At 38.4% G+C, this 13,926-nt stretch overlaps 1 protein-coding gene across 8 annotated transcripts in view; it reads right to left on the bottom strand.

Moving 5' to 3' along the window:
* TMEM131L (transmembrane 131 like) overlaps positions 1-13,926 on the bottom strand; it is an 83,432-nt gene that overhangs the window by 8,526 nt on the left and 60,980 nt on the right. For all 8 annotated transcript variants that reach the window (XM_074822986.1, XM_074822983.1, XM_074822985.1 and 5 more), the window contains 10 exons: positions 12,859-13,001; positions 12,087-12,229; positions 11,571-11,757; positions 10,324-10,509; positions 8,586-8,735; positions 7,395-8,011; positions 4,864-5,018; positions 3,438-3,562; positions 1,739-1,896; positions 379-564 (listed from right to left, as the gene is read on the bottom strand). In XM_074822986.1, the coding sequence (XP_074679087.1) occupies positions 379-564; positions 1,739-1,896; positions 3,438-3,562; positions 4,864-5,018; positions 7,395-8,011; positions 8,586-8,735; positions 10,324-10,509; positions 11,571-11,757; positions 12,087-12,229; positions 12,859-13,001 (2,050 nt within the window). The remainder of the gene's footprint in view (positions 1-378; positions 565-1,738; positions 1,897-3,437; positions 3,563-4,863; positions 5,019-7,394; positions 8,012-8,585; positions 8,736-10,323; positions 10,510-11,570; positions 11,758-12,086; positions 12,230-12,858; positions 13,002-13,926) is intronic.

Consider the following 13,926-nt stretch of genomic DNA (forward strand, 5'->3'; position numbering starts at 1 on the left):
ATTCCTCATTTGTGGATTTCTTAAATAGCTATAATATTTAAGAGAACAATGTGATGTAACATAAATTCACAGTCAAAAATTGCTTTGACTAGTGACTCTCAGGTCTTCCATCTTTCCATGAAAACTAATTGCGCAGCTTTCTCAGGGAGGAGGATGACACTTTCTCTGTAGCTTGACAGCACATCTTCATCTCCACAAAACTTGTGGTACTTTCTTTTTTTTTTCAAGTACCAAGTTCTTTAAATCTCTCCTCCTGTTTCTGAGAGGTGCCCTATAAAAGGTGAGTTACGTGCCCCATGCCACAGTACCCCTTTCCATTCAGGACGAAGGCTGAAACTCTGCCCACTACTGATTAGAGGTGGTATTTGCAGAACTTACTAGATGGAAGAAAATGCCTGGCAGCAATCATGGGCTTTTTATCTCCATCTGAACTGCTGGTACTGCTCCAGCTACCCCAGCTCCCACGACTCGCACGAACACTTCCCGATGAACTTCCACAATCTGAGCTTGAATCAGAACAGAATTTCTCCAAACACTTCTTTTTGGACCGTTGAAAAAAGCTTTCTAAAGAAGTTGCAAAAAAAAACCCAACACAAAACATTTAAGAAAGTCCTTCAGCTGAAGATTAGTGAAAGTCATCTGACACATGAATTTACATGGATTCTCTGAATTTACTCATAATAGGACAGAAAACAATGTTTACTGATAGCCTCAAGATAAACATACCAGCCCCTTCCAAGAGGAGCTTATGACCTACACAACATCCCCAGTACAATGAATGCAAGTGAAGATACAGTGCAGCTAGAAGAAACAGTTTGAAATAGGAAGCCCATACTGTTCTTTGAAACATATACTTAATATTTTAATCATGAAACATATCCTGGCTGTAGGAACATGCATACTTAAAAGCAATAACAAATGTTGCAAGTAATGAATTCATAAGTGATAGATTCTTCTTTTTCATTACCTCATCAGGAAGACTGTGGTGGTTTGACCTTGGCTAAATGCCAGGTACCCACCAAGCTGCTCTATCACTTCCCCCCCCTTCCCCCCTTTTTCTCAACAGGGCAAAGAGGGGAAAGAAAATAAGATAGGAAAAAAAAAACCAACCCTTGTGGGTAAAACCCCTCCGGTCCCGACCAGGAGCGCCGCCAGCACCTTGGTGGGCTCGCGACAGCCGACTGCCTGCCCCCGCACGGGGCAGGCCTGGTGCGGAGTGCTGCTCGTGGTTGGGACCGGAGGCCAGACCAAGTACAGAGGCAAAGGAGAATCCTATAAACCCTGATACCTTCTTCAGCCCTCTCCCAAAAGCCAGGGAAAACAGCTGATTAAAATCCTGACAGAAAGGCAGGAAACAGGTACCTAAGCTTGTGATGGTTTATAAAAATGACCTGCTTATTCTAAAGGTGGCCTTTGCAATACAGCTGCTTCAGTTAATTCCAGCTTTAATTTGAAAACAAGCAGACTGTCAGTCCTTCACCCAGGACTGATGGATTATGGCTTCAGACTAATTCATCTTCTGATTTGCACCACCAACCAACCCTGCAGAGAAAACGTGCGGAGCCCTTCAGAAGCGAGCAGGTATTATTTCAGGCACTGCATCATGCCAGCCTGCCATCTTCAAGTCACAGTTCAAAAGGCAGAGAAGCACAAGTCTCTCAAGGGAAGAATACAGATCTACTGCCACAAAACCCACATTACATTTCTTCCCCCATTTAAGACAATTAAGACTGCGTACCTGTTTCTCCTTGTATAGACAAGCTTCCAGCTTTTTGGTCTGCTTTACAGTTTTCCCCGTTACCCTGAGGACACCAGGCTCTTATTCCAATATTTGCTCTCAGATCCGGCCTTTCAAATTCACTGCACATATGCTTCAACTCATTCTGCTCAGGGACCCTAATACAACCACACCCAAAGAAACATGTTTGCATTTTACATTTCGGCTGCATTTTCCTTTTCAGGCATTAAACACTTGAACTCACATGGCTACTGAGGCAGGATGCATGCAGGGCAAGGAAGAGGTTTAGAAGTCTTATTCCCCAACTTTACAGAAACCTAACTAAACCCTTCCCGAAATGCAATATCCCACCACACAGACTACTTCTCAGGGGAGAAGCAAAATAATGTGTGTATGTTAAACTCCATTCTTTAATGCACTTGCAGCAGGCAATCAGATGTTATAGTGATATCCACAGTCTAGCACTGTACGAAGATCTAGATACACTGAAAAATGTGCCCTATGTCTATTTCACGGGCATAATTGTAACTACAATAAAACCATCATCTGAAGTAATCTTTAAATTTTTGCTAGTAAAACTGAAATACCTGGATCCAATATTGTAATCAGAGTATATTAAGGAAAATGAATAAAATCCAGCTGTCAAGTTTCTACAGGAAGGAAATGGTTACATCTTAACTCAGGAAGTAGCAACTGCTGAATCAGTTCAAGGAACAGACACCGAATTTCAGGATTTCACTTCCATTTTTTATCTTTCCTACCTACAAAGGTGTGCATCCTGCAAAAATTTACACATGTGCTGACTTTCTACACAATGAATAATAATTTATTTATAATGAGTTATAATGGCCCCTTCAGATTTACAATCTCCTTGTTATGTCCACTGATCTCAATAGGAGCACTTGCAATAAAAATTAAGTCTGTGAAGGTTTTGTAGGATCATGACCTTAATTCAAAGGGCTGGGGGAGGGGAAGGAGGTGGATTTTCTCCTCTTAAGTGTTTCTATTCTAGCAGCAGTTTATAACTAGTATTTTTTAACAACAATCCAAACAATAAATTTAAAATGCATGAAGAAATAAATAAGAGTAGTTTACAGCTGACTTTAGAAATGCATTTAAAGAAACCTCAGGGGAGAAAAATAAAAGTAACTTCCCAAGGCGCTCTCAATATTCTTTTGAGCCTAGTGCTGCTCTAATCTTTTTAATCATTATGGCAAAAATGCAAGCCACTGTCTCTTTCTACATATTTCTCTTCTTCTTCCAAAACTACTAGAAGACAACATTCCCTCAGTCACTCAGTATAGCAGATGATTCTCCTGAAAGTGGAATCATTTCAACAATTTTGTTTTCGTTTTTTCACTGAAGAGAATACACGACTGGATTTTATCCATACAATACACAATGGAAAGGAAGCTAACCATCCAAACTTCAGAGACAGCAAATTCCAGACTATAACAGAGAGCAACCACTGCTATGCAGAATGGGGTGTGTCTATATACATATAGATTTACAAATGGAAATTTTTACTTTTTGCTGGTGATACTTAGTACTGCACATTCTTAAAATAAAAAGCTCAGGACAGGATTAAAGTGTGTTTATTTAAATAGATAAAGCAATCATGCCTAATGTACTATGCAAAACGTGCAGAAACATTACAGAAACTCTGTATTTCTTCATGATTTGATGAGGCAATACATACCTTGTAGATATATTAATGTTCTTTTTCTTATTTTTTCTAGATGTTCTATTTCTATTCCAATTCATATTTGGTACATTTCCTTCCTTCTTCTCCTGAGGTTTCTTCTTCCTATATGCATCTTCTTGCTAAAGATAAAAATATGAGCTGAGACAATACATACATTATAAAATGAAGTTAACTCAGTAGATGAACTCCACTGGATTTTTCTCGCTAAATTTCTCTGGACAAGACAATGTGACCCAAATGCATAGTTACTTCATGATTTGTGCCCTTTCCACAGCACATCCTCTTTCCAGCACCATCAATTTGACCAGTGTTTCCAAGACTCTGTCCTTCAAGACACCAAGAGATGATGAGAGAGAAATTTTTGAATTCCCAATGACAGCATTTCCTCTCTCACATCATCTAGCTCTGACTTCCAGGGAAATAAAAAAAATAGGGGGAGAAAAAGGAAAGCAGTCAATAAAATCCCCAATGTGCTAAAAACAAAAAACATCTGCCAGATTTATGATCAGTTTGTGTGCAAGTTCAGCAGCAATAAATCCTCCCTTTCCTCAGCAGTTGGGGGGGTGTGGGGGGGGCATTCATTTGAATTACAACAGAGAAAATTATGGGGTAAGTTAACCAACAAATAATAGTCATTTTAAAAAAGGCAAGAAGCAAACTGAGCACCATCAGCCACACACAGAAAAAGGTTTGTAACAACAGTTCCCAAAACAAGACTAGAACCTGTCTTTTCTGATACATATTCCTCAAGCATGGTAAGCAATTCCTCCTTACACCTTTTTGCCATGGAATTCTTATCCAGTAGACAGGACACAAACATAATCTAAATTACTGGTTCTTTAAGTGTTTTACACTGCCTGCAACGGAGGTATAGTATGCTGTGTTTATCATGCTCAGAAACCAGGGGTGAAGAATGATGCTTCTCAGCGGCTTCACAATCTGTTAAGGGGCTTCTGCCTGCTGTACTCTCAAATGCAAATTTCTGATGCAAAGCCCTGCATTTGGAGATCATGACTGCGAATGAAGGCAAATATGCAAGGACACCTCCCCTCTGGAGTACATTCCCACATCATTACTGTGGCTGACACCTGGCATTGGATTCCAGTATGTTTGTGCCTGCTCCGACAATAACAAAGAATTTCTCTGGTTGTGATACGGCCAATATCACAATACAAGGACTGTTTTAATTTTTACCCAAACTGTTCATCGTTCTACAAAGCAGCTTTACTATGCAACAGATGTGAGACAGCACATCCGCATACTTCCTCATTCATCTGATTTACAGTGTTTCAGATCTGTGACTGTCCATAAAAGTTCCTACATACACATGCATATAAACATATATAAACAACAATGTGCATACATATATAAATAAACAACAAAAAGATCATTTTAAATTTGAAAAGATCATAGTACAAACCTCAGAAGAAGTAATCTCCTCTTTTGTGCAGCATGGAGTCTCTTCCTTAGGTCCTTTATTAATCTTTTTCTCCATGGAAGGCTTTAGGTTGATCTGCTTTTTTAAAGTCTCACAGTTTTCTGTTTCATTCCTGAGAGGCACTTGCTGGCTATTCCCTACAATTAAACAGTAACATGTTTGCTTGGGAAAGGAATGGACATCCAATCATAACCACAATATCTTATACTTTTCTTTAAAAACAGAATCGTGTTGCTTTCCAAAACACTAAGAGACTAACCTCTAGACTGATGATGCTGAAAATTTCAGTATCAAAAGCTAATGCTGTATAAAAATTCTTAGAACAGTTGCAAAAAGTAGATCTGTATTGATTCATGCGCATGGGCACACCACTCCTAGCACATGCATAAATTACCCAAGTCCTGCTCATCTCATCTGAATTTGAGCTATTTGGATCCCAGCCATGGGTCTGTAAGGTAGAATGTGAAGCCAGAGAATACTGGGCTAAAAAACAAACAGAAAAAAACCTGCAAGCTGGGTGTGGGGAAGACTTTTCAAAAATGGGTAGATCAAAATAAGGACAGCCTTTATTTAGTGCTTTACGTCTCTGAAATGCTCTCTGCGTTCATTATGAAGACAAAGGGAAGTCATCCTTTTTCCAGGATGAGTTCCAAGTTTAAAATTCATCTTCTTGAGATGCTTGTATGGAATAAGAATTATTCTTGTATAATAAAATCCAGGAGATGAAGAAAATGAGATGAAGCCTGCCTTAACAACTAGCTGATTTGCCCAGTTGAGTCACAGTCCTCTGCCTGGGCCCGGCCAATCCTGGACAGGACAGAATTAACTTCAGCTCTGATCAGTTCCAGGTATCTCAGGTATCTGCAATACATCCACAGTGATCTGCTACTAAGACTCTCAGCCATTTTGCATGAGAAATGCCATCGCTTATTGTGCTAACTGGTCTTCTCAAATGGGAAAGGCTCACCCAAAAGTTTTTAGTTTCCCATCTACCAACCAACTACAACATCCTAGCTCTGAGTCAGCCACCCTCTCCCCTCTGGAGCTGACAGTCACAATAACTGCAAAAGGAGTCCATGTGAATGGAACACCAGAGACACCAAGCACAGGAGGCTGCCAGAGCTCTAAAAAACACTCTGTTGCTCTTCAGCATACAAACATTCGAGTACCTGAGGTCTTGAAGACTCCCTGTTTGCACAAAACCAGGTCTGCAACTATAATAAAGATCCAAACACTGCAACATGGTACTTTTTAGACTTCATTTATGCTACCAAACTTCCTGAAACAGAGAAATACTCACAACTCTGACAGCGCAGAAAACCACAACTGCTAATAGAAAATGCCACAGATTACCTGTAGTGCTCTACCACCAAATACAAGTAATTGTCAGTACTCCCGAAACACTCACTCAAGGTGGAAGTTTTGTCAGTGAAAGTAAGTCTAGTATCTCGCAATTCATTTATGTATAACCATGACTTCCACAGCCTGTATTCAAAGTTACTTCCCTGTGCACGTAATAAGACATAATTACTGATTCCTCCCCCCACCCCCATCTGATTTCCTAATTCAAAGCAAAGAATGAACAACACTGCAGTTTAGGAGCACATGAAGAATGTCAAGTACTTTGTAAGTATGAGTGAAATTATCCTGCCTCCACCTGAGAGGATTACACTTGTACCCACTGTATCTCACAGATAATGACACAAGGGGAAGCAACAGGCCCAGCATAACAACTGCACACTACAGCAGGGCCTGAAATCCCTCTATGATGGCTCACTCATTAAATAAATTCTGTCACAACTACAGTAATTGCCAGTTCAGCATTCAGCTGCTTTGCTGAGTGCCTAAGTAAAACCAAGCTTCCAGAGGATGCATTCTCCTACCCTGCTCTTGATCTCCCCCAGGTGCTCTTGGGCTGCTCTTAAAATTTTGAGTTGTGACATTAAGAGGTAAGACTTCCCAGGCAGCTTAGTTCCACAATTAAAAAAAAAAAAAAAAAGCCAAGATAAAAAGTATAGCTATGCAGTTACTAAGAGAAATGCTGATCTGTGGATTCCTACAAAATATAATTTCACAATACTCTGATGTCAGCTTTTATTATTTTACATGGTTTTATCAAAGGAGTTCTGAATATCCAGTACTGAACATGCTTACTTGGTGACTCTAAAAATCAGGCATCAGATTTGCAGCGGACCTGAAAATTGCAAACTGGGATGTTTCTGAATATTTGACAAGGGCAATTGGTGTCTTATAAGCAGCTCTATGACATCAAGTATTTTAACCATGAAAGTGCTACAGCACAAGCTTGAGATCTGTAAACCAAGGCAAATTTATGATTTATGAAACAACTTTTAATGCAAGCTGTTTCCTTAGGAATGTAAACAGATAAATCATAGTGAACACATAAGAAACACCTCATCTCCTTGTCCCATGCAAAAGACAAAATCCTGATCACAGTGAACTGAAGATTTCACCCAATAATTTCAATTGACAGAAATTGCAAAAAACATTACCACTATTTTTCCTAGAAATTTCTTGTAGTTCCGGCTGTTGCTGAGGTGAATTTCTGGACAAGTGACTTTCGGGTAGCTTCTTGGACATCTTCACAGGACAGAACTCCTGTTCTTTGAGCTCAACTAGATTTTCTGAAGTTTTAAGGTTAGTTTCCTTAGGAAACATACATGTTTGAAGATCCTCCTTCAGATCACACTCTGAAGAAGTATTTTTAATAAGAACTGTATTTTTCAGTGCACTTTCTTCTTTACCCAGAAAGTTTTCTGGAAGAGTTAAATTCTTGTTAACATTTATGCCATTTGCATATTTTAGAGTTACCCAGTTCTCACTGACAACATCAGTGCAAATGTCCTCTTTCGGTGCTGAGATTTGGTTCTCCGCAGTCTGATTTTGTTTCTCATCAGTAGCTGCAATGGCACTGCCAGCTGCTGTGTTTGGTTTCTGCTTACTGTAGTAAACTGAACATTTGTGTTTCTTCTGAGAGTGACTGTAGGTCGCAGGACTTCTCTTTGCTGCATTCTGACTTCGGCTGGAAGAAGTGCCTACAGACAGGAAGCCCTTCCCTTTACCTTTATCGGAGGAGCTATAAGAATCCATAAACGTCTTGCAGCTTCCCCTAGAGGAAAAATAAATTATTTGAGATTTGCTTTTATCTACGAAGCTATCATGAATTGTTTTATGGGATATTATTGTAAGAAAAGAAAGGGGGACATATTCACAAGCTGTGAAACTGCATTAGGTCTTCAATTTATCATCCCAGGTAAGCACATTCTGATTTTAGTGGGAGTTGAGCAAGACTAAGTATGTGCCCAGACTTCAAACACACTTACATGCTTCAGTAAGTGCCTAACTGACCACCCAAGAGGGTCAGATTTGAGGACTGTTAATGCATTTTCCATTCTTTCCACAGCTGCCGCACATGGTGTAAACTTTACTTCCATCATACAATTTTTATCCTATGCACTGCTGACAATATACAAGATTAACAAACCCTTGAGTTCTTCCATTTCTCTTTTGTAGAGATGAATATACACCACAACACTGAAGGCTCTCTGAAACAGGTTGCTTCGAACACTGTCTCCTCTAAACCAGCCCACAGCAATATCAAAATACAAACACACAGAAAACATCACTCCACATTAAACAGGGTACAAAAAAACGCAATTCAAAAGAAGAAAAAAGTATTTTACTTGTAGGAATCAGAGCTGATTACGTCAACAGAGTTGCTGTTCTGCTGCGGTGAAGAACTAGGATTTGGCCTCTGTCTTGATTTCATGAACTCTGCTAGGATATACTGGGCTTGCTGGAAGGCTATCAGAATCACTCCGAGCAGGGACAAACTGCCAAAGAAAACAACGGATACCGGTGTCTACAATTTTCTGGAGTATTCAGTGAAAATTAAAAACTTTCTAACAAGATGCACCTTTCAAATATTTTGTTAGTAAATTCTAAGTAAGATGACAGATGAGAAAACGCAAAATACACTTTAAAATAAATAACAGTTTTAACAGTCTTTTCTTTTCCTTTTTTCCTTATAGCCCTTGCAGGTTATTCTCTCAATAAAGTAACTCAGCCATAAGCTTTACAATTAAAAAAAAAAAATCTAACAAAGAAAAAAATCCGTTCTAAACCAGCTAATACTTGATTTGAAGATCAGTTAGAAGTCTCACTACAACACAATGGCAATATATCATAGTATGATACTTACCAGTCTTCTGAGTACCTTCTATTCATTCATTATTGTTATGTCATTATTCTGATATTTATTTAATACTGTCTCTTTCTTTTCTTAGAGAAAATGTTGGCACAAATGCCACCATGCTTCTGAACTAAAACTGAAGCTGTAAAATATCCTTTCTCTCCGGTGTATTAATTGCACCAAATATAAATTGATCAACACAAAAATCTTTGTAATTCATCTAACCACCTTCTTGATCATACAGTATAAATTTTGTCAGCAGGAAAACAGAATGAGAAATTCCTGATTTTTCAGATCTCTGTAGTCTCCTTCTGTTGTATCTAGAACCATGTAACATGGTCATTATTGTTGCTTCATTTGTGCTCTGTTTTCAGTGTCAAAACAACAATGCAAGCGGAACCACAGTGTGGTATGCACCAGCACATATATGTATCACCATGACATTCACACTCACTGCTTGTTAGTACTGACTGTAGGAATTCAGGGTTGGTGTGATGAAAGCACCAGACATTATCTGTGACAAACACAACATTCAGTTCACACTACACAGTGTGAAAGGTTAGTAAAGGAAGACCAAGAAAAAGAATATGCATAGGAGCAGAACTGTTAATTGTTGTACAAAGGTACAGTCTTCTTAAAAGCAGTTTACCATTGCAACCAATGAGTCAGCTAACACAAGCCAAATCATCTTTCTGGGACAGCCTGTTTAGCAGTATGCCTAGCAAAAGCTAACAATAAGCATGAATATTTTTTAACAAGTGAAAGGAGGAAAGAAGCAGAAGGAAAAGCAGGTCCTCACTTGGTTGTCTGAAACTTCATAAATAAAATTTATGTTAATTTGCCAAAAATACTTAATCTACCTGTCAGCTCGATTCTATTTTTGACATTCAGATACTAATACATTACATGTGTGTCTCTACTGCAGGGGGAGTAAGCCTTCTAGAAAGGGGAGTATCCACTGGGTATTCCTGTGGCAGTATCCTAGCCCTTTTTCTTTGCTGCCTTGACATGGACGTTTATCAGGAGGAGCAGCAAGAAATGCTTGACAACTCCATCACCAGCTACTGTGTCACACCTAAGTTGTCACAGCCAGCTGGAAGGACTCTCAGGTGATGCAGTAGAGATTCAGGCCCTACCACTGCTAAAAATCTAACACAAGCCAAAAATGCTTGCTGATCTTTCACTGACATGTCCCTTTCAAACTGCTGCAGGGGCCCTGAAAGCATTACCTTACAAAGAGGACAGTGAGCCTCCAGAAAGACTCTTCCCAGCTGGGTCCTGGCACCACATCTGCACACAGTGGTAACAGGTGGTGAGGAAGAGTCACGTTGAGCGTGAAGTGGAACTCCAAATCAGCAGCAGTCACCAGTGTAAGCTCCCGGATCACCCACGAAGATGTAAAGTCAGGAGTGAATCTGTCAGGAAAAGCAGACAGAGCTGGTGTTATTTTTCCATTTTTGGGCTGAATGTCATTTTTTGAAGACACACTGATACCAAAAAATGCAAAATAACTTCTGATTTAATAATATGAAAAAAAGACAATGAAATAAGTCACTACTGTCTGCTTAGACTACACAGATGGCATTAGCATCTAACAGAGGTAAGACTTTGACGTCATCTTCAAACAGTAAAATATGTGTTTTTATTGCGACTCTTCACAATACTCTCGTTACTGTGGCTTGTTTTCCTTATTTCAAGGAGGTTAACATGAGTTGATCATGTGCAAAACACTCTTTACCAAAAGCACAGTTGTCAAGCGTATAGGCAGCACTGCTTCGGAAAGGGCCAGGTACTAGGCTAAGTCTAGAACAAGGCTAGAAAGATAGGGAAAGCAGAAGAAAACATCAGATTTGTCTCTTCTTCCACTTATTTCCCTGACCCATATCATTATTGTATTTGAATGCCATGGGTACAGCTAGAAAGTATGACTTGTCTTTTCAATCAGTAGAGGTGATGCTTGTTGTATTGGAAACTGCAGTTACTGTAATATAGTAACTAATGTTACAGTATTACAGTATGTTACAGCAACTGTAATACTTAAAACTTATGTTTAAGTCATGATTTTAACTCAACAGGATTTTAAAAGAGAATCAGTTTTAGACTATGTGCAATGTTAGGAAAACACAACTAGATTGTGGTCAGGCTACTTGGAACAAGCTAGAGAATAACAATCAAATAAAAAAACAGTGGCAAAGCATTTCTTACTCTTTTATTGTGACAACTCCTTAATTTATTACTTCATAATGCACTGATAAAAGCATGTATGTTGCTTTTTAAAAATAATGAGTCTTATAAAGAAATATTATTATTCTATTATCAATTTGTTAGTATTACCCTCACTGAAAAAGGGAAATGCTTACGAAATTTATATTCAAAGCTCACCAAATTTTGTGTGCTATTGGAGTATCTGTTACTGAAATTAATTATTTCAAATTTCCACTTAAGTTAATTTGTCAGCAAATTTGTTAGTGCTTACACAATGCTGATCTCTCGTGATGAGTTCTGAGCCAGGAAAAATTCCTGACAGTCTAATACTTCAAATCCATATCCTTGGCAACTGTAACCATTGATTTTCATTGATGAAATTGTTATAGGAAGAGGCCCAATATTCTCTACTTTGAAGTTCTTCGTAATGGATAGAATTTGCTTGCTGTCTTTCAGTTCTTAAAGAAAAAAAAAGAATAATTATTTTACAGTGCTTAAATTTTTTTTAAGTTTATAAATAAATTGTTATTTTTACTTTCAATCTAATAGAAAAATCCAGAAGTGAACAATATTTTAATACAGACTGTTTTGCAGTAATGTGTTTCTAGAATTTATAACTATCCTCAGGCAGTGTTTTGAGAAAACAGAATCGACACCTCTCATGACCAAGCTCTTCAGCTTTTTCTGTTTCAACATTCTCTTTACTTAACATTACTGTACCGTACCAGTACCACTGCAGAGTAACACAGACAGCTATGAAATCAGAGACCTGTTTATTCTTACTCACGTCGTCTGCAGTCCATCAGTGTAGCCTCTGGCACCTTGAATCGAAGTGATCCTCCTGCACCAGGTAATCTTCCCCCTACTTTAAGCAATTCTTTGGCTCCAAAGCCTTCTACATAGACCACGTCCAGAACAGTCAAGTTGTTTCTGCCGTAATATAAAAATCAAGCAATCAGCCACTAAAACACAAAGGAAGTTTGCAAAATCATGGCTTTGCTATCTAAGTGCCAATCCAAGACAACAGTGTTTCAGTAACGGAATCACTGGCCACACCTGGATAGGTTTCCCCTAAATACAGTCAGCATCACTCCAGAACCAGTGGCCATTGCATTTCACACAGTGAAGGATCAAGCTTTGTGACCACTGCCACCAGATAACAACAGTGCCACCAAGTAAAAATGGTTGCTTCTTCCATAAACTCTCTTCCTTTAGAGATAATCAATGTGTGGCTGCACATTACTCACTGGATACTTAATTCCTATCATTATGGAGTTAAGTTGAAAATAGCACAGCCACCCAATGTGTTGTGCTCTTAACTCAAAACTGCCCCAGTACATTCATACGCATTTTATAACCCACTGATCGCATATCAAGAAAAAAAGGCTCTATTTTTTAAAGACTAGGACATAAGGCACAAAGGCCCTTTAAGCAATTTGTATTAAACTGGAGGTATTCTGACTTTGAAATTTTGACCATTTGTCTTTGCTCCAAGATCTGGCAAATTCATTTTTACACTGAGTTGTTTGATTCTCACTTAGAACTGAAACTTGGCTTACCTGATTAAAATAATGGAAGTTACTCTTTTGTAGTCAACCGGTGTAAAAATTACACCAACTTTTCTGGTTTCCAGTGGCTGTAAACTTAGCCAAAGCAGCTCAGAACTGCATTTCTTGTTGATGAGATCCTCTTGATGTGCATTCTGTTAAACAAAAATGCACTCCTTATTCACAGAAAACACGTGTATTTAAAGATCTCAACAAAGAAAGCACTATATCTTTACTCAGCACCACATAAGATATTTTTGGCAATGTGTAGTAGTAACTGCGAACTAACTTGTTATACAAAAGCCTTTCAATTTGACAACATAAAACATCAGATAAGGTTGTTTATTTGAGCAAAAGTTCATATTACTACACTTATTATTATGAGGAATGTATTACTTCATTTTTTAAAACAGCCTTTATTTGCTCAGATGGAAAAGAAATTATATAGCGTCTTTCATATTCAAGGAATCCTGAAACACTTCACAACACAATGAGAACTGACAGTATACTGATTGCACAGGGAAATGTGGCAACCATTATACCCTTAGCGTAAGGCTTGCAACTTGATTTAAGTGAGAAAGGGACTGTAGGCAAATATGTTGATCATTTGAGTCACTGGAAACAAGCCAAAGTGAACTCCCTACCATATTAATTGAAGACCAGAACTACCAGAAGTTCACTGAGTCTGGAAATAATGTAAATTTTTTTCCCCCAATACTGCTGTTTATTCTTTTTCCCATTAAAAAAAATGAAAATAGACCTAAAATTTTCTTTTCCAGAACTGGGGGTCTCCTCTTAGAAAGGAGTTATCAGACACCTATAGCAGTCAAAACCACCATAAACATTACAAAATGGGCTCTTGCTCGGTTGTTTTTCAATTTATGGCTGTTGTACTAACGGCTTTTCTGATCTTTTCCAGTCCAAAATATTTTTATTCTTAGTCTATTTTATGAAAAAAGAACATACAAAAAAGTTTCAGAACCTGCACTTAACAGTCAATATTTATTAAAAGCAAACCACGTGTGGCATTTGCAAACTTCACTCTGTCACTCCCTACAAACAAAGGTACACATGCACTCA

This window comes from Strix aluco, chromosome 4 (assembly GCF_031877795.1).
Source record: "Strix aluco isolate bStrAlu1 chromosome 4, bStrAlu1.hap1, whole genome shotgun sequence".
Lineage (NCBI taxonomy): Eukaryota > Metazoa > Chordata > Aves > Strigiformes > Strigidae > Strix > Strix aluco.